This window comes from Piliocolobus tephrosceles, chromosome 18, assembly GCF_002776525.5.
Source record: "Piliocolobus tephrosceles isolate RC106 chromosome 18, ASM277652v3, whole genome shotgun sequence".
Lineage (NCBI taxonomy): Eukaryota > Metazoa > Chordata > Mammalia > Primates > Cercopithecidae > Piliocolobus > Piliocolobus tephrosceles.
Genome location: NC_045451.1, coordinates 32,354,602 through 32,376,562, shown reverse-complemented (window position 1 = coordinate 32,376,562; position 21,961 = coordinate 32,354,602). Strand labels below are relative to the sequence as shown.

At 47.9% G+C, this 21,961-nt stretch overlaps 1 protein-coding gene across 1 annotated transcript in view; it reads right to left on the bottom strand.

Annotated features, from left to right (window-relative positions):
- The window catches only part of MYO5B (myosin VB), a 390,702-nt gene that overhangs the window by 63,314 nt on the left and 305,427 nt on the right, over nucleotides 1-21,961 (bottom strand). The window contains exons 19-22 of the mRNA XM_023207571.2: nucleotides 21,445-21,656; nucleotides 19,723-19,879; nucleotides 17,667-17,906; nucleotides 10,063-10,296 (exon numbers count right to left, since the gene is read on the bottom strand). Of these exons, the coding sequence (XP_023063339.1) occupies nucleotides 10,063-10,296; nucleotides 17,667-17,906; nucleotides 19,723-19,879; nucleotides 21,445-21,656 (843 nt within the window). The remainder of the gene's footprint in view (nucleotides 1-10,062; nucleotides 10,297-17,666; nucleotides 17,907-19,722; nucleotides 19,880-21,444; nucleotides 21,657-21,961) is intronic.

Sequence of the window (21,961 nt, the reverse complement as noted above, 5' to 3'; positions counted from 1 at the left end):
CATGAGCTGGTCCTTAAATTCATATGTATCTAGGGATCCAGAATACCCAAAGGATCTTGAAAAAAATGAACAAAGCTGGAATAATCACACTTCTAAATTTTAAAACTTACTAGAAGATAAAGTAATAAAGGCAATGTGATACTGGCATAAAGATAGACATACTGATCAGTGAAACAGAATTGACTTTCACATTGACAGTCAATTGATTTTTGACAAGGGTGACAAAACAATTCAATGAGGAAAAGAATAGTTTTAATCAAAGGTGCTGGAACAAATGGATATCTACATGGAAAAAAATGAAGCTGGACCACTACCTCGTAATATATAAAAATTAACTCAAAATGCATTAAAGACTTAAGCGTAAGGGCTAAAACTATAAAACTCTCAGAAGAAAACATAGTAACAAATCTTTGTGACCTTTGGTTTAGGCAGTGTTTTCTTAAATACAAGGCCAAAAGCACAAGCAACCAAATTAAAAATAAGTTGAACTTCATTAAAATTTAGTTTTTATGCTTCAAACCATCAAGAAAGTGAAACGGCAACCCACAGAATGGGAAAAAATATTTTCAAATCACCTATCTGATACATCAGCGGCCCCCAAACATTTTGGCACCGGAGATCAGTTTGATGGAAGACAATTTTTCCACGGACCAGGGTGAGGGGGGAATGGTTTCAGCATGGTTCAAGCACTTCACATTTATTATGTACTGGTTACAGTGCTTAAATGCCATCTTTCCTTCCTCTCCTGGCTTTAAATTAAGCTCAAGGCACCGAGAGGTGAGTTAAGGGAGCAGCTTCCCCATCCTCAGCATCATGTAGAAAGGGGCAGGAAAAAATGGCAACATGCTGGAGCTCAGGATTGAGGTCACTGGCTCTCCCCACCCCAGGAAGTCAGAAGGCAGTGACTCTCACTTAAAGGTGCCTCAGCCACTCTGGGGAGCTGCTAATGAGGGTGTAGTGGCCTTACATTAGGTTTGTTCTTTAAGGCCCCACATAGAAAAGTAGGATACACAATACAATACTATTGAGGGCTTGCAAAAGCTCCAAGCACTTTGTTACACCCTTTTTTTGAGACAAGGTGTCACCCTGTTACCCAAGCTGGAGTGCTGTGGTGAGATCTCGGATCACTACAGCCTTGACTTCCCCGGGCTCGGGTGATCCTCCCACCTCAGCCTCCTGAGTAGCTAGGACTACAGGTGCATGCCAACATGCCCAGCTAATTTTTGTATTTTTAGTAAAGATGGGGGTTTGCCATGTTGGCCAGGCTGGTCTTGAACTCTTGGGCTCAAGAGATCTGCCCACCTTGGCCTCCTAAAAGTGGCTGGGTTTACAGGTATGAGCCACTGGTACCCGATCAGCACTCTTAACACTCTAGAACTCCTTCAGATTTGAAGGAGTTTTTCAATCTTTCTTTCCCCTCAATTCAAGCAGACTCAGTTTGTCTCATCCAGTTATCTGTGGATGGGCTTCCATGAGTTACAAGGAAGCTCTGACAAGCATGTTTTCAAAAGTCGTCCAGGTAATTCTGAGGCTCCAGAGGTTGAGAGCTGCTGGTCTTATGTTTTTATATCCAGCAGAACTCCTCACCCCACAAGTAAATGATAAGCATAGTCAGGGACTCTCGGTATGGACAGTCAGGCAAAGGGGCTGGCTTTCTGCCCCACAGGAGGTCAAATCAGATAAAGCTGATAAAAATATACAGGCATCAAACTAATTATACCACGTTGTTATTCTTTGGCAATTTATTTTGCCAAAGAATAATAACACTTATTGCCTATAATAATTAATGCAACAGATGTTGTATGTCTTCAGAGGCTAAAATGTGACCTGGCGTTGAGGGCAAGGTACAGAAGAAAAAGCACTGACCGAGAATGACAATGTTTTATCTGTAGAGGTACCCACTCACCAAGCCTAGTTCTGGCCCCTAGTATGACAAAGGGCAAGGCTGTCACTCATCCATCACACATTTCCTGATACACCCCTCTGTACCAGGAGCCTTGCCAGGGCTAGGGGATACCAAATGAGACAGACTGACTCATGGTAGTTGATATGGTTTGGACATTCATTTCCTCCAAATCTTGTGTTGAAATGTGATTCCTAGCGTTGGAGGTGGGGCCTGGTGAGAGGTGACTGGGTGATGGGGGCGGATCCCTCATGAATGCTGTAGCACCATCCCCTTGGTGAACTCACCCTCACTGAGTTCACAACAGGAGGTGAAGGTGGCATACACACTGCCAACCATGGCACTCCCAGACTGTAGTCTTGGCTCGGGTTTTACATCATAGGTTGTTGCAGTGAAGTCACATGTTTTTAGGTGGCATTCATAGGACTGGAGATTTCAGGACCCACTTGGTGATGATGTCATGCACTCTGTGCTGGTCAGATGGCATGTTCCATTTCAGAGGGATATTGACTGTGTGTAGGATGCTCAAAGGATGGTGAGGGGTCTTGGTCTTCTCAGGTGACCTGCTGCTCTGTGAGCCATCTAGATATTAGGAGGATGTTAAGGGAAAGCAAAGTTTTCACTGCCCTAGCGTGAAGTCAGTGAGGGATGAGTTCTCACTGAGTTCATGCGAGATGTGGTTGTTTAAAATTGTGTGGCACCTCCCCACACTCTCTTGCTCCCACTTTCGCCATGTGATGCCTGCTCCCCCTTCACCTTTTGCCATGACTGGAAGTTCCCTGAGGCCCTTATCAGGACAGATGCCAGCACTACACTCCCTGTACAGACTACAGAACTCTGAGTCAATTAGACATTATTTACTTATAAATTATGCAGCCACAGATTTTTTTTTTTTTTTTTTTTTTTTTTTTGAGATGGAGTCTCCCTCTGTCGCCCAGGCTGGAGTGCAGTGGCGTGATCTCGGCTTATGGCAACTTCCACCTCCCGGGTTCAAGCAATTCTCCTGCCTCAGTCTCCTGAGTAGCTGGGATTACAGGTGTGTATACCACCATGCCTGGCTAATTTTTTTTTTTTTTTTTTTTTTTAATTTTTAGTAGAGACGGGGTTTCACCATATTGGCCAGGCTGGAATGGAACTCCTGACCTTGTGATCTGCCTGCCTCGGCCTCCCAAAGTGCTGGGATTACAGGCGTGAACCAGCGCACTCGGCCAAGATGTTTCTTTATAGTAACGCAAGAACAGTCTAATATAGCAGCTGCCCCCAGAGAGTGTCCAGCCTGGCAGGACAGGTGCATACACAGTAATGATACCAATAAAGGCTGTAGCAGCTTCCTATAAGGCAAGGTTTTTCAGCCTTGACGCTGTCAACGTTCTGGGCTGGATATTCTTTCTTGGGGGAGTAGGGGACTCTCCGGTGCATTACTGGGTGTTCAGCAGCATCCCTGGCTTCTACCCACTAGATGTCAATACAACACACCCTCCTCCCACCTTCAATTTGTGAAAACCACAGTGTCTCCAGGCACTGCCATATGGCCCCTAATGGCTAAATCACCCTGATTGAGAATCACCACAATGAGGTGATTTAGAAGGAAAAGAAGGTAGCCTCAGAGTCCATGAAGGCTTCACAAGAGGTGGGGGTCATCTGGATTAGGCCCAAGTGGAATGTCTCGGGCAGCTGAGGGCCATTCTAGGTGGAAAGAATAAGTGCCTAAAGGTCTGGAAGGAGAAAGGGCACAGGTTTGGGAATGTGAAGCGTTCTACATTGCCAAAACGTGTGGTTGCGGCAGGGGCACTGAGACAAGTCAAGGCTGGGTAGGTAGAGGGAGGGAGAACAGCTTGTGAATGGCTTCTCTTCCTTTGTCCTCAGGAAACACTGAACTCCTCTTACTTCCCTAACTTGACCTGGGTGGGCCCAGCTCCTCTCCCCAGCCTCTTCCTGCCCTCCAGGATCTGCCTGAATATCTCACTGTTCCTTCTGCCAGGCTCTGATGTCCCCATTCTTTACTGGTTACTTTCTTCTCATTATTAGCTCTTGATCAGCATTCTCCTGGGAAATCTTCCTATACCACACGGGGTAGTGGGGGTGCCCCCGTGCTCGGTGTCCTGCTCTGACGGAGCCTGCACATCCCTCCAGAGCCCATGGGACAGCAATGCTTCCTCACACACCTGCATGCTCAGCCTGGACCAGAGTCCTCAACGCGGACCAAGGGACTATATCGCCAGACTGTCACATCCTCAGAACCCAGGCCACCGCCAGCACCTGAAAGCTTATCAAATGAATAGAAGGACCCTGCAGACCAAGTTAAGGAGTCTGCATTCCCTCGTCACAAATAAGGGCTCCCTTTAAAATTGTTTTTTTTTTTTTTTTTAAATAAATGTGTTTACAGTTGACTAAAATATCTAAAATAAATGAGCTTGTTTAATCAAATAATTCAATTTAGGCAGCACATACAATGTAGGAAAAACACTCTTCAAATGCATCTAATTTGCTATTACTGGAGGCAGTTCACCACTCAATGACTTCATGAGCACCCTTAAATTAGCTTGGCAAATGATCAAAATAGATTTCACTTTTCTAGATATACAAGTAAAATAAAACTGAAAACAACCCAACAGGAGAAACCCGGTATGTACCTCTACAAAATAAAGCCTGGAGTGGTGCAATGGAGCATGATCTATGTCACAGTTAGGAAGGCAGGGGTCTTGCCTCATCCTGCCAGGAACAAGGCCGTACCCTCTGAATTAGCCAACTACTGGTAGGTTTTATAGCAGGCTGTGAAGTAACCAGACCTTACCATGGAGCAAAACTTTGCTTTCCCTTAAATCCTCCAATATCTAGATGGCTCACAGAGCAGGAGGTCACCTGAGAAGACCAAGACCCCTCACCATCCTTTGAGCATCCTACACACAGTCAATATCCCTCTGAAATGGAACATGCCATCTGACCAGCACAGAGTGCATGACATCATCACCAAGTGGGTCCTGAAATCTCCAGTCCTATGAATGCCACCTAAAAACATGTGACTTCATTGCAACAACCTATGATGTAAAACCTGAGCCAAGACTACAGTCTGGGAGTGCTGTGGTTAACAGCTTGCACGCCAGCTACACCTCCTGTTGTTTTTGAGGCTCCTTTCTTCCCTCTGTCTCCCTCTTTGATTCATGAATGCAGGTCTCTGACTTGGCTTTGTTATTCTAAGCCATACATTAAAGTGGCATCGGGGGATTTGTTTTTCTTGCTTGCCTAAACAATTTTGGAGGTAGGCCCATGTTTCTGATCTTTCATTAACAGCAGGAAAGGACCAATCCCACACTCAGCTCCACACCCCAGGGGGGTGAGAGAATGCTTCCTCAATCATATTTCCCCCGGTACCAGCCAACCCCAGTCTTCCCAGCCAGCTAACACAGCTGTTGGCAGACACAGCAAGTAACAAACTTCTGCAGCCAAATGGCCCCCACTTTGTGGTTGTCAGGGCTGCAGGGTATGATGGGAGATGCTTTAACAACATAAAACAGGCGGCTGCATCCCCTGAGCATGATAAAAAAACACCTTAGGTTTCAGGACTCATTCAACACCATTCAGCAGCTTTTTTTTTTTTTGGAGTTGGGGGAGTGGTTAGTCTTATCTCTTGCAGGCAATATTACTCAAAGCGTTTCTTCCAAAAGCTTATTTGGGACAGCTTATCAGAACCAACACCGGGGGGAAAATCCTGTAACTAGGAGGCTAATAGAGTCCCTATTAAGTTACATAAACAAATGCCCCAGCAACATGCTAAAGAACTGTCTTTACTAGTTTGTCTTTGGGGATACAAATGTAGCTATGGGCTTTGTTTTGTCTTTTTTTTTCAAGTGGGATATCAGTACTGTAAGAAGAGCCAGCGCAAGGTTTCTAGCAGCAAACATGGGAAAACTGGTTGGACAACGCCGATCAGAAAAGGTTCCTCTGCCGTCTGTCCTTGAGGCTGTGCAGTTACCACATAATAAATTTATAGGCACGGCCCCAGGTAGGGGCAACACCTTTAATTCTCCAAAATCTTTAACGGTTCATTTGACCATTTTCTGAGGATGTTCTTCTAAGTAAGCCCAGTATGAATTTGTTTTTTGAAGTAGCTGAGTTATTAAAGCAAAAGTTGAAAATCAACATCTTTTGGATAGTAAGACAACTTTGAAACGATGGCTAAAATATCTTCCAAATGGTCATGCAGATGGGTTTTAATTCCTCTCCCACCCCTAAGCTCACAGAAGCTGAAGTGCCTAGGACAGAGTTGCTCCTCTCTGGAAGGTTCACAAGTCAAGGCTGCCCTTGAAGTCAGAAGATCCTTCCTGACCTGATCGCACTGTGCTCCTGCTGTTTGCAGCCTCACTTATTCCACCTGACCCCAGTGAGCACCTCATTGGTCCTCAAACCCACCGAGCCTACTTGTGCCCCAAGGCCAGTGCACGTGTGCCACACCTGTGGCCTGTTATCCCCAAATCACCTTGGCTTATCTTCTCTTACTCAGGTGTCTTCTCAGAAAGACCTTCTCTGGCCATCAGTGGTGAAACCACACCCCTCAGGCCCCCACAGGTCACCTCCATCTCCTTTACTCTGCTTCATGGTTGGTTGTAGCCCATGGTGGGTAATTCATGTTTGATTCCTTTCTTCCCCCATCCCCACACATTTAAGCTCCTTAAGAATGAGAAGGGCTTTTTCAAACACCATTCACCTTTGCCCCAGTGTGTAGAACAGAGTCTAACACATACAGGCATTCAAACATCTGCTGAATGAAGGACAATGAGCTTCTTGCTTTCTGCAGCAAGATAACGTCCTTCCAGAGACGGGCCAGCGTCCCCTTCCTAATAACCCTCAGCTTCCACATGAATCATGAGTCCTGGTGCTGCTGAGAGCACAACCCCCTCTTGGCTGGTCAAAGTAGTTCTGCTCCATGCCTTTGGGGAGAAGGCTCAACACACTCTGCTGTGAAAGGCCCCATTCCCCAAGCCAGATCTCTCTACCTCTATTTGGAGAAATCAAAACCTTTATAACATGAACTACCCAAGGCAACCAACTAGCAGCTAGTGGTTCTATGACTGATGTCTTGATACTATGCACAACCCAGCCCCACTTGTCTGAATGCTCAGTGCCTGGGGGCCTGCTAGTCATCTCTCACAAGGGACCCCCTTTGAGAGCCAGGCACCTGGCTGTGGGTGGTTCCTCCTGACCCATCATAGCCCTGCACCAAGCTAAGCCTTGCTGTGGTCCCACTGAGTAGCCATCAGAGTAGATTCTGAATGAGCTATCACCTCTGTGCCTAGGGCAGCCCTGGGGGCCACCTCTCTTTCACCAAACAGAGCAGCCATGCAAAACAGCACAGCTGCACAAAGGCAGCCAGCATAGGGATCGCTGAAGCTTTCAAAAAGAACGAAATGCACACAATGCACAGGCTAAAAGGGAAGGAGGCTAAGGGCCTGGGTGTGGACTACCCTGTGGAAGGCGCCAAAACAAGGGATACGTTTAGTAGAAAAGAATGTCATCTAATTTATGCAACAGAGCTGCTCTGGACTCTGTGGACACAGAGATGAATTCTTGCCCTCAGGGAGACTTGGCTTCCCACAGGCCAAGGCAGGGCAGCCACATGGCTCGCCAATTCGTATCGTCAGAGATGGCAAGCCCAGAGTTTTCCAGCATAGCAGTTCCAATACGACACTCGCTGCCTTTGCTGATGGAAATATCAAACTCATTAATTAAACATCTACTGGTGGTCAGGCCCCTCACTGTGCTTGGCTGGTCTCATCAATCTCGCTCAATGCATAGCAGGCCCCTGCTCAAGCCCCGGAGGAAACCGACTGTCTGATTACTCAGCATTTATTGAGAGGGACACAGTGCCTTTGATAAATACTATACCCTGAGGAGGCACAAAAGACAAAACAAAAAAAGCCTGCCAGCTCATCTACCTCCCTCCAACCACCACAACAAAAAGATTCTGAAGATTCTAAAGAATGTTTGCTTCTGCTTTTTCTTTTCCAGGACATGCCACTTCATGAGTCATCTCCTGTTGGTTTCTGAGTGTTACTGAGTTGGAATTTGCTTACATTTGGGGTAGGGAAGGGGCTTTTGCACTACTCTGCTCCTAGCGTTCCCCTCCTTGCAGTGTCCTTAATTTTTTGTTATCAATTCCAAGCTCTAATTTTCTTAAGACCTATGCCAGCATATTATTGCTAGGGAAGAGTAGCAACATTTCTCAAGGAGAGGAGGAGCGAGTCTGCTTTGCTCTTCCAATGAGCAAAGAGCATTGCTCTTCCAATGAAGTCTGTTTTGCTCTTCCAATGAAGATTTTCATATTATAAACTCTTAATGCACTCCCTTTGATGGAGACTTGGGTTTTTAGAGTGCTGAAGTCCCCAGGTTGTAGCATTTAGCATGAAGCAGGGAAGCGGGGCTGGGCTAGTCAAGTGCTATCTGTTGAGGCAGAGATAGGTGAGACCTGATTTTGTGGATCTTCTCAGTAAACAGACTTTGCAGGTGTCTGATCTGACTGGGACACACATGCAGGGAAGGTTTTTTCTCCCACGGTCACTATTCTCAGGAGTCTCCAGTTCTATTCTTGATCCTTTCTGACTTTGGACCTCACCTTCTGGTTTTTATTCATGTAGAAAGGTTACCATCCCATTCATCTGCTCCCAAGGGTAGACAAACCACAAGTATGGAATTCCATGATTTGTAGGTTACAAGGCTTGTAGCCACATTTAACAGGAGTTCCCAAGCACCACATGCTTTCTCCTAAAGGATGAATCCACTTCATGCCTTGTGGTGGGCAGGCTGGCAGGTGACTTATCTGGGCAGAGGGTCTTGTGGTACCTCAAAGCAACACATCAGGAGGGTGGCCTTTTATGGGAAGCTCGCATCTTACTTTTGTCTTCCCTAAATCCCCACACCTGGATCCCACCTCTGGCTCCTGGGGTCTGGGTGAAGGCAGGAGCCGATGGTGCTGAGGCCGGAGATGGGAAGAAGATCTATGCAAGCCCAGCAAGGGCCGGCACTGTAGGCTCTAACCCCCATGGGTGTCTGTGTATTCCTCAGCTGCATGTGAGGGCTCAGGCCAGGAAAAGGCAATGGGAAATAGAAGAGAGAAGGACTCGCACATAGGGCCAAGGGCCTCTGCTCCTTCCAGAAGCCAAACACAATCTCATAGCGGCGGCCAGGTGCAAGTCCAGAAGAGGCCTTGGAGATGATCTGAACCAACTTTTATAAATATACACACAGATGAAGGAACTAAGGCCAGGGAGGCTTTCTGCACATGCTTGGGAATGGCAGAGAGGGGATGGAAGTCTAGAGACTCCAAGGTCTACCCCAGGGCCCTTCCTGCAGCAGCATCCAGCCTGCCCCAATTTTGAAGTTGTTACTCCAACACCCTGAACACTGGGTCTCTCCCTCTTAGATTCCCACCCACTGCAACTCCGCATTGATGGACAGACACTGAACAAGTGGGCAATATGGTATTTTCCCTGTGGCTTGTAGAGATGGGGTGGGGGATGGTGGTGGGAGGCAGAACAGCAATGACCCAAGTCTGTGGGGGGCTCTCCAGGAGCCCTTGGGACTTCCCTGGCTGGAAGAGTTATCTTGGCAGTGGAGCAGGGAATTTCTGTGCCCTGATGTTCAGGGTTGGGGCAAAGCTCAGGAAATTCTATTTCATGGCGTAAGAAATAAGCCCACCAGGGTGGATGTGACAGGCTGAGACTTTCAATGTTCAAAGGGGAGGCATCTCCGCCAAGGCACAATGCTATGTCATGGGCAGGGGTGCCCAGAGGCTGCCCTCCCCAGCAGGCAACATCAAGATCAGCCCCAGCCTCTGTCACAGCTTTCTTGCCAACGAGGATGCAGGCCACCGAGCCAGCCCTGGGCCTAACTCTAGACCATAAAAACAATGGTCACAGGCAGACACCGTGTGTCCCTCCCAGGAGATGCCACAGTGTCCAGCTAACAGCAGACGCGCAGTCATGCTTGTGTGAGTTTCCCCAAAGCATGCCACTTTCTGTCTAGACACAGATGAATGGTCAGTCTGTGGACATGAGCCCAAGATCATGGCAATTTTACCACTTGAAGCAGCAGTGGTCTCTGAGGGGTGGCTCCGTGTGCCCACCCACTGCTTGCCAGCGCTGGCCCCTCTGGCCTGAGCATACCTTCCTCAGCTCGTCCTTCTCCCTACTGTGCGCATCCTCCAAGATCTTGCGCTCCGAGTGGGCCCTCTGTAGCTCCGTGCGCAGGCTCTCCACCTCCTCCTGCAGACTCAGGCTGGGGTCCTCACCCGGGCTCTGCTGGTAGTGCGCCAGCTCCTTCTTCAGCCTCTCTACCTCCATGGTGTATGTGGAGGTGGTCACGGACAACTGCTCCGACAGTGTCTTGAACTCTTTGTTCTGTGGAGAACATCAGCAAACAAAGAGAAGGGAGAGGAAGGGGTTGGGGATAGAAGGGGTTATTTTACCAGGAAAAAAGCATGAAGGCAATCAAAAAAGGAACTTCCAAGGTGGGATTAAGTCTCACAATCATTGCACGCTCAAGTGCTTGCCTGGCATCTCCCTAACAAAACACTATTGTGAACTTACAGAAACAGGGGAAAACAAAGAACAGCAACACTGGCATTCAAAGAGTTCGAGAAGCTTTCCTGAGCATGTGCAGAGCTGGAAGCTGCCTGGTAGTGGGTGGCTCTATGTTGGGCTGGGTGGATCCTACACCTTATTTTTAAGTTGCAGAAACAAAGAAGCTGGCTCCCTGGGTTTGCAGCCTTCACTTTTTAGGTTTCCCTGCTCTTTCATACTGAGCCCTCCTGCCTGTGGACTTGCCAGCACAAAGAGCTGCAACCTAATCGCTGGCTCTGAGACAAAGGACCCCTTCAGCATCCCCTCTTCCAAGGAGGCCCTCCATGGGGCCTTGGGATCTCTTTCACCACCTGTCAGCCATGGCTTGCCCTATAAGACTCTAAGACTCAGGGAACTGATGCCCTGATCCACCCTGCCCAGACCATGCTTCTGCAGATGGGGTACCCAATCCCAGCCCACTCAGGCAACACACAGGTGTGAAGCATCCCCCATGGGCCCAGAGCCCTAAGAAGCTAGTGCTGGTATCAAGTGCTACTATAAATTATGGGCAGAAATCAGCACCGCAAGAGTTGAGAGCATCAGCTAAGAGTGGTCAGTGGGGAAAGTGGAGAGGAAGAAACAGGGCTTTCCAAATCATCAAGCAGGCAACAATGGTCATTGATTATTCTTCATTGCTCTGGTCTGCAGGAGCACCAGGCAGAAAAGAGCTAGTGGCCAAATCACTGATAAGCTGGAGCATCCAGGAATCAATGATTAATTCACATAAGAAATTAAAACTTCACAGAAAACAGTGAGGAGCAGCAAAAGAAAAGCCCCTGGACCCTGCAAAATGCCACACATGCTGTAGGGCCTTGTGGTTGTGACCAGTACGGCAATGCAGAAGCCAGCAGTCCATTTCCTGCACCGACACAACAGAATGAGACATGCTACCCGCTCCCCAACACTCTGTGGGAACCTCCCAGTTACAACCTGACACACCTTCAAGCCTGGTCTGCTGGTCAGCCATGTTCTAAGGCATCACAAAGAAGAAATCCAATCAAGCAGATTCTACTTGAAAACCCCAATTCATGTCTGTATTATCCACTCCAGTCTGGGTCTCCACTGGAGGCTGAGGGTCTCTGCACAGGGGAGTGGGGCAGAGGGAGGAAACACATGCTGGGGTAGCCACCCTCTGACTTCATCTCTGCTCTGGGCTAGACATGAGGTGTGGCCCAGCTGCTCTCTCTAGATGGCATAGCCTGGGTCAGATCACTAGGAGTGGGAGGGTAACTAGGTGGGGGTCTCCAGGTAGAGCTTGTTGGGGTATGAAGAGAGGCACAAATGGTAACAGGAGGCATATCGTGTCCTGCTATTGACAAAGATGGTACCTCAGAACCCTAATGCAAAGTATGATGTATCCAGAAGGCCCAGCTGCATTGATCTTGACATCACCTGAGACCTGGCTCAGGGATGTCAGGGAGTTGAGAGGCTGGAGCTGGACAGACCTGTGCTCAGACCCCAGCTCTATCGTTGATCAGCTGTGTACATCCGACCTAGTCATCCAACCTTTCTGTGCCCCAGTGTCCTCAGGTATAAAGCAGGAATATAACAGTAACTCCTGCTCAGAAGGTGGTTATCAAGATTAGGGAGATAAAGTACTTTGCTAGGGGCTCAGTAAACATCAGCTATCTTCCTTGTTCAGGTTCTCTATGGAGAACCCTGGAGAGATGCCTGAGTCTTTGGCTCTCTGGGGTGTGGGTGGGGAGCTCCTATGTCTTGTCATGGGCATCCAGATATGGTCACTGGGGACTTGTGGAGGCAGTGTGTTTTCTGTTCTGGACATTTGACTTCAGAAGGGTAGGCCCCAGAAGGCTTGTCCTTGCACCTGTAGGTGTCACAGCCGTGCAGCCAAGCCTGGAAGAGGGCAGGGCATGGGATGCCCACTCCCTTGGAGACCCCAGAAACTCTCCCTGCCATGTTACTGCCCCGAAGACTTTCCAGTGGAACAAGATATGGAGGTGGAAGGCAGTGATACTGACGATCTTGACCTTGTGTGGGTCTAGGCTAATGAATGTATCTGTGTCTTAGTTATTAGCAAAAAAAAGTGAAGAAAAAAATTTAACTTTATTTTTAATTTTTCTAGGTACATAGGTGTGCATATTTATGGGGTACATATGATGTTTTGATAGATATGCAATGTGAAATAAGCACATCATGAAGAATGGGATACCCCAGAAATAAATTTTAAAAATAGAAAAAAGGTTACAGAATAAGGATGTCAAGAAATAAAATATTTTTGTACAGTTGTACATGTTTGTGTTTTAAGCTAAGCGTTATTACAAAAGGGCCAAGAGTTAAAAGTATTATTTATAAAGTAAAAACATTACAGTACTCCAAGGTTAGTTATTGAAGAAAAACAATTTTCTAGTAAGCTTAGTGTAGCCTAAGTGTACGGTTTATAAAGTCTACAGGAGTGGACAGTTTATAAAGTCTACAGGAGTGGAAAGTAATGCCCTGGGCCTTCACATTCACTCACCCCACACAGCTTCCAGGCCTGCAAGTCCCATTCATGGTAAGTGCCCTATGTAGGTGTGCCATCTTTTACACCATATTTTTATTATCCCTTCTCTATGTTTAGATATGTTTAGATACACAAATACTTACCATTGTGTTACACCTGCCTATGGTATTCAGTACCGTAACATGCCGTACAGGTCTGTAGCCTAGGAGCAATAGGCCATACCACATAGCCTAGGTGTGTAGTAGGCTACACCATCTAGGTTTGTGTAAGTGAAATCTATTCTGTTCACACAACTACAAACTCTCCTAACGATGTATTTCTCATAAGATACACCTGTCATTAACAGATATATGACTGTATATTATATATATATATATGCATGATTACATATAATAGATTTAACATATTTACAAAGTGACTACTAAGTATATGGAATCAAATTGATTTAAAAAGCTACTGACTCCATATATTTATGTCATATTTTTCACATAGAATATATTTAAGGATAACCTTATATTCATAAGTGTCTAAGGAACTTTAGTCTCATTATAAATAAATTGTAAGTTAAACTGGCCAACTCTAAATGTGTGCTTGACTAAAGTCAGGCTGGCAGAGAGCCGAGTTCACGGACTGCTTCGTTTTGCTGAATGATGTCATACCACAGCCTATCCCAGGGACACTGTAAGAAATGGTCTCAAGAACCAGCACTGTATATATCACTGCAGGATATGGTGAAGGATGTGGTTTGTCACGTCACAGATTATGAAAGCCCACAGGAACAACATGTCAGCACCACGGACAGCTCCAAATTCTCTTGAACTGCATGGTTCTTTTCTGTTAAGAACTCTCAAGCCACTCAGTTTCCTTCCTGTTACTGTTTGCGTGGAAACTTGGTGCCAAAGTTGCATCTCTTCCTTCCAGTTGGGTGTACAAGGCCTTAGGATATGAATTTTGGGTGCTAACCTTACCCTGGTTTTATCTTCGTTTCCTCCCTTACTGACTTCTTGGCAGTGAGGATACTTTTTTACGAAAAAGCTTCCCAGGGTATTCTAGAGTACAGTCCTGGGATAGGAACCTTACTCTTGCCAGATCATGGTATCAGTGAATTTTTGAGCTAGATGTTACCTTAGAGATCTCAGGCGAATCCCCGTGGAAGAACTAAAGGCCAAATCATTTCCAAGCTATCAGCTCTGGTGGTGAATATAACTGAGACAGAATCCAGGCCTCTGTCCAGTGGGGACTCTGTCTACTCCCTGTGCTGTTCTGACAAATACCTTGGGACACCTTCACCTGTAGTGTCCTTGGTGTTCGCAGATCCTCCCCTTCTGGCTTAAAAACCTTGTGTGCCCAGAGGACCACTGCCTAAATTGTCTGAGAATTACAGGAAAAAAAAAAAATTCACATGCAAACAGCTGGCCCCATCTGCTAAGAGACTGCAAAGAAACAAGCCCCTATATAGAGCTCTAATGGAGATTATGTCGATGCTTCCTCTTGTAACAGAGTGTCAAGCATGTTATTTGACGCTGGGTCACACTCCCCACTTTAAATGCCAGCTGGTCCCAAGGACAATGCTATCTGTATGGGCATGAGCCCAAACCAAGGCTAAGAGTCTCCCTTGGACTGAGGAGTTCTCCTGACATGTTCCAAGAGTCTGCCAATAGCTAGAGATCTTATAGTTTGGTCAGGGGTGGCAGAATATACCTGAAACCAGCTTGCCAAGTTTCAATCCCAGCCATGTTACTTACTAGCTGTGTGATCTCAGTCAGGCTACTTAACCTCTGTGTGCCTCAGTTTATTCATCCTTAAAATGGGGATATTAATATGTATCTCCTAGGGTTCTGATAGGGATTAAATGAGTTAATATGTGAGAAGAGCACAGGGTGCCTAGTCAGGTAGTGCAGGCAAAGGCACAAGAAAGCAAGAGTTTATCCACCCCTCCCGCCTTTTCTGATCACCCTCTACACACAGGGCATCCTGCCCAGGGTAGCTAACACCTGCCACCACTCACAGATGTTTGTCAAGCAGGAAGCTTAAGCAAAAAGTTTTTTTTTTTTTTTTTAAATAGACCATTTAAATCTGCTTTTCTTTGATTTTTCAAGCACGTGGATTGTAAAATGCTAGATTTATTTTTATCCTCTCAAGTTAACTTTAGAAATCAGCAATGCCGATGCAGAGCCCTATGGCTGGAAAGCAAGGGCTGGGGGAGCCAGCATGTACACAGGGCTCCCAGCAGGGTGCAGCGGTCAATGCCTACTCATCCCTGAGACTGCACTCTGGCTGGAAGGTTAACTTACAACATTTGACTAAGCAAGTCTTTTCTTCTTGTCAACAGCCACAATAGCCACCACCACCTTGGCATGCTTTGTGCTTGTGTTTTTCAAAGGGCCAGTGCCAGACAGCAGACCTTTTTCTTTGCATTCCTATCCCTCTGAGTGGATGTGCCCTCCTCCCTGACCTGGCATATCACAGCAGGCCAACCAGGGGCAGGCATCAAGGTCCCCACCCTGTGCCTGGGCTCTCTGCCTTGCTTCCCCAGTAAGGAGCCAAGCCAAACAAGGCACCCTGTAGAACTCACACAGAGAAACACCCAGTGACAGTCTCTTCTCAGAAAGACTTGTCTTTTGCAGGAACCGGGAAACAGAGGCATTCTATTGCTATCTCTGGACTGCTCATGGGCTCCTGCTCAGGGCAGATGGCTTAGGTGTAAAATGCTTTTTCCTGCCCTACCAGGTCACAAGAAGCTTTAAAAAATGCCCAGTATAGAATAGATACATTAAAACCCAATGACTTCCAACCCATACCTGGTGGCTCCAACTCTAAAATTCTGTTTCTCCACGCCACACACACTCTTCATGTCCTTTCCTTCCCTAGGAGGCACCCTCCAGGGCGCCTCAGAAGCCTGGTTCTGTGGTCACTTCTACACCCTGCATGTACTAAGTAACAGTGGGCCTCCATTCAACTCTGGGAGCCAAATGCAGCAGTGGGCGTGCACGGGAAAGGATTGAAACCCTTCAGTAATGTTTGGGGTTAAAAAGCCAGCACTGCCCTCATTATGGCTGTGGGATCAGAGCTGAGGTAGGATCCTGGTCCCAGCACTTTCTATTTCTGTGACTTTGACAAGGGACTTGATGTCCCTGGCTTACCATTTCCTCATATACAAAACGATCTCACAAAATTGTATGAAGATCAAATAAGAGTGAACACAAAACACATATTGCAGAGCTTGCCACATGGCAGGTGCTTGGAAAATCTTTAGGAGGATCAGTGCTGTTCACTCTGTTGGCATAAGATTTCCTCCCTTATGAAACAGCATGCGACATATGTCACAGCCATCCTCTGTCCACCAAAACCAGCAAAGCACCTGAAACAGCCAGGCATCCAATAAAGGTCTTCTGAAGGGAAGGAGGACTAGCCATGTGGGCTACCAAAAAGTGTGAGCCTCATCTATTCCATCAGACCGAGCTAAGTGTTCTGTGCTTGTCTCTAATCTTTTGTATTACTTTGTGCAGTACCCAACCCCCCACAGGGATTTTAATCAATGGCTTGTTACTCCTGTGGTTGGCTGACATGGGAAGGTGGCCAGGGTAGAAAGAGGACAAAGCTTAAAAATAAGAGTGCTAACCATTTTTCAAGTTTCTCCTACTGCATACCAGGCCCTGCATATGCATTAGGCCATTTATTCTTCTTTCAGCCCTGTCAGCCCCATTTTACGGATAAGAAAAGAGGCTCGGAGTAATCACATCAGTCACTCAACTTTTAAGCGAAGAACTGAATTCTGATTTCCCAAGCAAACGCTCTTTCCAAAAGAGGCGGACAGACAGACAGGTAGATAGAGAGGCAGAAGGGCAAAGTGATGCAGAGCATGGGCTCTGGAGCCAGACAGCTGGGGTTCAAACCTCGGCCCTGCCACTGCCACCTGTGTGACTTTAGGATGCCATGCCCCTCCAGTGTCCTCAATTGTACAAAAAGGGGGATGGTAATACTTGCTGTAGGAGGGCCGCTATATTAGACCAGCTACTCCAGACAAAGCGCCAGCCTCATGCCCCGCACAGCAAGCCCTCCATGCATATCAGCTGCTGCTGCATTATCCTATGCCACCCCTGCAAGGGCAAAACACCAGCACCTTGGGCTAGTGTGTCAGTTTCCTATTGCTGCTGCAACAACTTACCACCAAGTTATGACTCAAGATAGCATAAATCGTTATCTACGGCTCTGGAGGTCAGGAGTCTGAAGGGGTCGGCAGGGCTGCATTCTTTCTGGATGCTATGGAGGACAGTCCACATCTTTGTCTTCTCTGGCTTCTCAAGGTTGCCTGCACCTCTCCCACCTCTGATTCTGTCATCACTTCTCTGAACCTGACCCTCCAGCCTCCCTCTTACAAGGACCCCTGTGATTATATCAAGCACACCTGTCTCATCTGGGATACTCTTCCCATCCTACAGTTCTTAATTGCATCTGCAAAGTCCCTTTTACCACATAAGGTAACACACTCACAGACCCTAGGGCTGAGGGTATCTTCAGGGGCCACTGATCTGCCTGCCACAGTTAGTATCTGCTGTCGTCTGAGGACATCTGTGCTCCCTTGGGTCTTCGGCATGTGCCATTCCCCAAGGAAGCCATGGGCTCTCTCAAACATGTTCCAGTACCCTAGCCCCTGACACCCGCGTAGCGAGCTGTGGACACTGACCTGCTCGTCGATCTTCCGCTGCAGCTGGACCACCTTGTTCTCCATGCCCACGTTGAGACGTTTCAGATGCTCTGCTGAGCGGGCCTCGATCCTGAGGGCCTTCAGCTCCTGCCTGGCCTTGAGCATCCGGAAGGCACATTGGATGACAATGGCTGCATCCCGCAGCTGCCGGAAGTGCCTGCGTGCCATCCAGCCCCGCACATGCTTCTGGATGGTGGTGGCCTTGTGCTCCATGAGGATCTGGTGGGAGACAAGGACACACACCTTGTGGGTTTGCACTGCAGGACAGGAGTGAAGGAAGCATACATCGCTGCCTGTGCAGGGGAGAGCCCAGGGCAGCCTTAGTTCTAGGAGTTGCACAGAGAATGTGCCCCCTAAGATCTAAGGCTTTGGTGGTTGCTTTATAACACATTTTAGCAAGGTTCTCAGCCCAGGTATCCACAGGGAATCAGCTGTCAAACTCGTTTCAGCTTTGTTTTAGGGGTTAGGAAATCAGTCTGAAAACCTCAAAGGTGTAGGGGTCTAATGATCATCCACTTCCTCTCTCCCCACTTAACAGGTGGAGGTCCCCTCCTGGTGGCACTGAGTTGGAAGTGAGATGCTTCAGTGAGTGTCCACAGCAGGCTAATGACTTATAATTACAAACTTGGTGTGTAACTCACTGGGTTTTTTTTTTTTTTTTTTTTTCCTACCAAGTTGAAAAACCACTCAGGAAATGAAAGCATCATCAGTGTGCTTGCCTTAATACCTGGCAAAATAAATGTGTGGAATAAATGAGTAAACAAGCAAACAGGCTGAGTGACGAACAGTGCCACAGCCATGAATGACAGAGCTGGGAGCCACATCAGTGCTCACTCTTTGAACGTGCTGGCCCTGCTGAGTGCCTCCCAAACACCACCTGCCCCTTCCATGGGAGCAGCACACCGATGCCACCCGTCACCCAAGAACACTCACAGAACCTTCTCCCGCTGGCCTGGGACGCTCCACATATTATTACACCAGGGTGTGCTGCACTCTGACCACATTTTTATTATCAATTTAGTGTTTCACTTTTATTATTTAGAAAATCACACCTTCTGTGATCATAGAAGAGACAGCTGTTCATTTAATGAAAAAGAAAACCATTTTAGACATTTCCTTCCAATTCAAGTCAGCTCTGTGCTTCAGATGTGTTGGTTCTACCTGGTTGAACAGATGTGTCCCGATGTGGGGCTTCTGAACCCAAGGGTTTTGGCTTCATTGGAACAACACAAAGTGCAAGAGCCTGGCAGGGAAAGGTCGGGGTCTCCCTCCTGACCTCACCATGTTGGGCTTCAAGCTCCTGCTCCGTTAAACAGAGGGGTTAGACCTGATGATGCCCAATACCACCACCTGCTCTCAAGTGTGAATGAGCCCTAGGTGGGTCACCTGGCCCTGCTGTTGGCTGGCCTGGGTAGGTGACCTGGCTTCTCTGAGCAACTCAGGTATCAGAAGGGGTATGAAAACTGCTGTGGTTGGATGCTGGGCCCCTTCAAACCTCATGTTGAAATCTGATTCCCTATGTTAGAGGTGGAGTCTAACAGGAGATGTTTGAGTCATAGGGGCAGATCCCTCATGAACAAATAAATGCCCTTCTTCAAGGGTGATTTCTCACTGTTAGTTCTCATTAGAGCTGCTTGTTAAGCCTATTCTTGTGCTTCACTCTCTCACCACGCGATCTCTGCACACACTGGCTTCTGCCTCCCACCATGAGTGGAAGCAGCCTGAGGCCTTCACCAGAAGCAGATGTTCAATTGTGAACTTTCTGGCCACCAGAATTGTGAGCCAAATAAACCTCTTTTCTTCACAAATCAACCAGCCTCAGATATTGTTATAGCAACACTCAATGGACTAAGACAACAGTATGCACATCTTTCCTACCTTGTGGGACTTCAGAAAGGATTGGTGAGAGCAGAGATGTGAAAGCATTTAGAAAAAAGTTGGGAGCGCTTGACAGAGGTTCATGTTGGCAGTAACTCACCTGTTGCTGCTTTAGTTCTGAATCTGCAGCTGTGAGGCCCTTAGGGTAGCTACTCACCTGGCGGTAGGTTCTCCGCACAAACATGGCCCGGGTGAAGGCCTGGATAACAACGGCAGCCCTGCGGACCCTCTGGTAGGCCTGGCAGGCCCTCTGCATGCGGTAATGTTTCTGGAGCACCACGGCCGCTCTGGTCCTCCGCAGGTGCTCAGCCAGCCTGGGGAGCAAGAGGAAACGGGCAGTGTCAGGGAGAAAGTATTGACCACCCTGATGCAGAGGATCCTGAGACATCTGGAAATGCAAACCCCTACCTGGACACACCCAGGGGAAGCCAACTCTCTTCACCCCTAACACATGTAGCAATGCCTTAGGCATCTGATGCTGAGGCTAGAAAAGCAGGGTTAGTTCTTTCCTTACGGTCCCAAAAGGCTTCCCACAAGCTTCAAACTCAGAGTCTGACCTCCTCTATGATCCTTATCTGAGCACTCTTCTACCTCATTGTGCCTGGGCAGTCCTCATCTATTTCACCAGCAGCATTCTACATCGTGTGTTCACATTGCTCCCTGTCCTCTGCACCTCCCCAGGCTTGGAGATCCCAGGGGCTGTGTCTTCATCATCCTGGACCCACTGTCTCTGGCAGAGCAGGCACTGGGTAAGTGTTTGCTGAGTGACTAAAACCTTCTCAGGCCCACACCAATCTCTGTTTCCTTTATGTCCTCAACGCTTTCTGCTCGGGATGCACTGAATGTAGTCATTTCCTCTCCTCTCTTGCCTTTCTGCCTTCCCATCTCACCTCCCCAAAAAAAAGCCAGTCTAACACCTTCTCCCCTTCTGAAGTGTCTTGTTTGCTGCCAGGCCTATAGCAAGTGCTCAATTAGAGACTCAGTGTGAAATGCTACAAAGGACCTTGGAAATCATTCAGCAAAGCCTCAAAGGAGAAAGTCACCCATGTTTGCTGAAATGCATCTGATTCCCTAGTCTAGCTCTCCGGCCTCCAAACACAAGACTTTGTGGCAATCATTGTCACTTCCCTAAGGAAATTCCTTTCTGGAGAGGGCACTGGACTTGAACCAGGCCTGGGTCCAAAACCTACCAACCAAGGGTAGGGTCAGAGGGCAGGCTGTCTTCAGCCTGTCCTGGCTGACACTCTCCTGCTGCTGCAGTGCTTCATATGACAGCCCAGTGTCAGTGAGGAAGGAACCCTGCGGTAGTTTCTTCTGCTCGGGGTCGAGCTGGGGGTGGGCAGGGGAGGCTGGCTGGCATCCTGGCTCCACCCTAGGTAACCACTCGTGTTTAGACAAGCCACTCTCTCTCCATCCTGGCTTGTGTAGTAACTCACAAAAGGGGCCTTCCAGGACCTTTGCAGCCCTAATCGCCCAACTCCGAGGCATTCTGAAATCTGTGGGATAAATAATGAGGCCAAGCACAGGTTAACTGTGCCAGGCTGTATTGGTCTCTTTTCCTAAAAGTAGTTTCTTACTTTGGGGTTTAGGCAAAAGAGAAATGGTTGGTTTGTGGCAAAACCAGCTGGTTCTAGTGCTGGTAGGATGGAGGGAGCCTGGGAAAACCAGGAAACATGGAAACTAGGCTCACCCTCTGAGGTGAGATGGGCGTTGATTACAGGGGTAGGCCCAGCTGCCGGGGAAAAGCCAAGATGCAGACATGGCCCCAAAAGGAACCACTCTCAGCACAGAGGAAGAGAGAAACCAAGTAGCTGAGAAAGGCAGACCCCCACCCTCCCCGCCATGATCTGCTGCCCTGATCTGCCCCAGCCTGGCTCACCTGCGGGCCAGGTGTCCTCGGCAGTACCTCTGCAGGGTTAAGGTAGCCCTCTTCAGCCTGCGATATTTCACCTTCTGCAGCCATCCCCGGACAGTTTTCTGGATCATGATGGTGGCTGTCCGGAACTTGTCAGCCCGCAGCTTCTCCAGGTAGGCCACCTGGCCTGCTCGGAAGAAGATCTTGGTGCGGCCAAACTGGAACTTGTCGGGGTCCTTTACAAGGTAGGGAGGGGATCTGGTTGGTCACCAGTGAGCAGAGAAATAACATGGCCCATACCACCCTTGTTCTTCCAATGCAGAATCCTCTGACCAGACTTCATGCACCCCTCTCTGTAGATGGACAGTCTCAGCATTTGCTTAACAGACCCCAAGACCCTACTATGGGCCAGACTCTAGAACATGGCAGTGAACAAGACACTTGCCCTTAAGGAGCTGACATCATGGTGAGAGCAGACAGACGAGCAAATAAAGATGTTTCTGCTTTCAGAGAATGGTAAGGATTATGAAGAAAACAAACT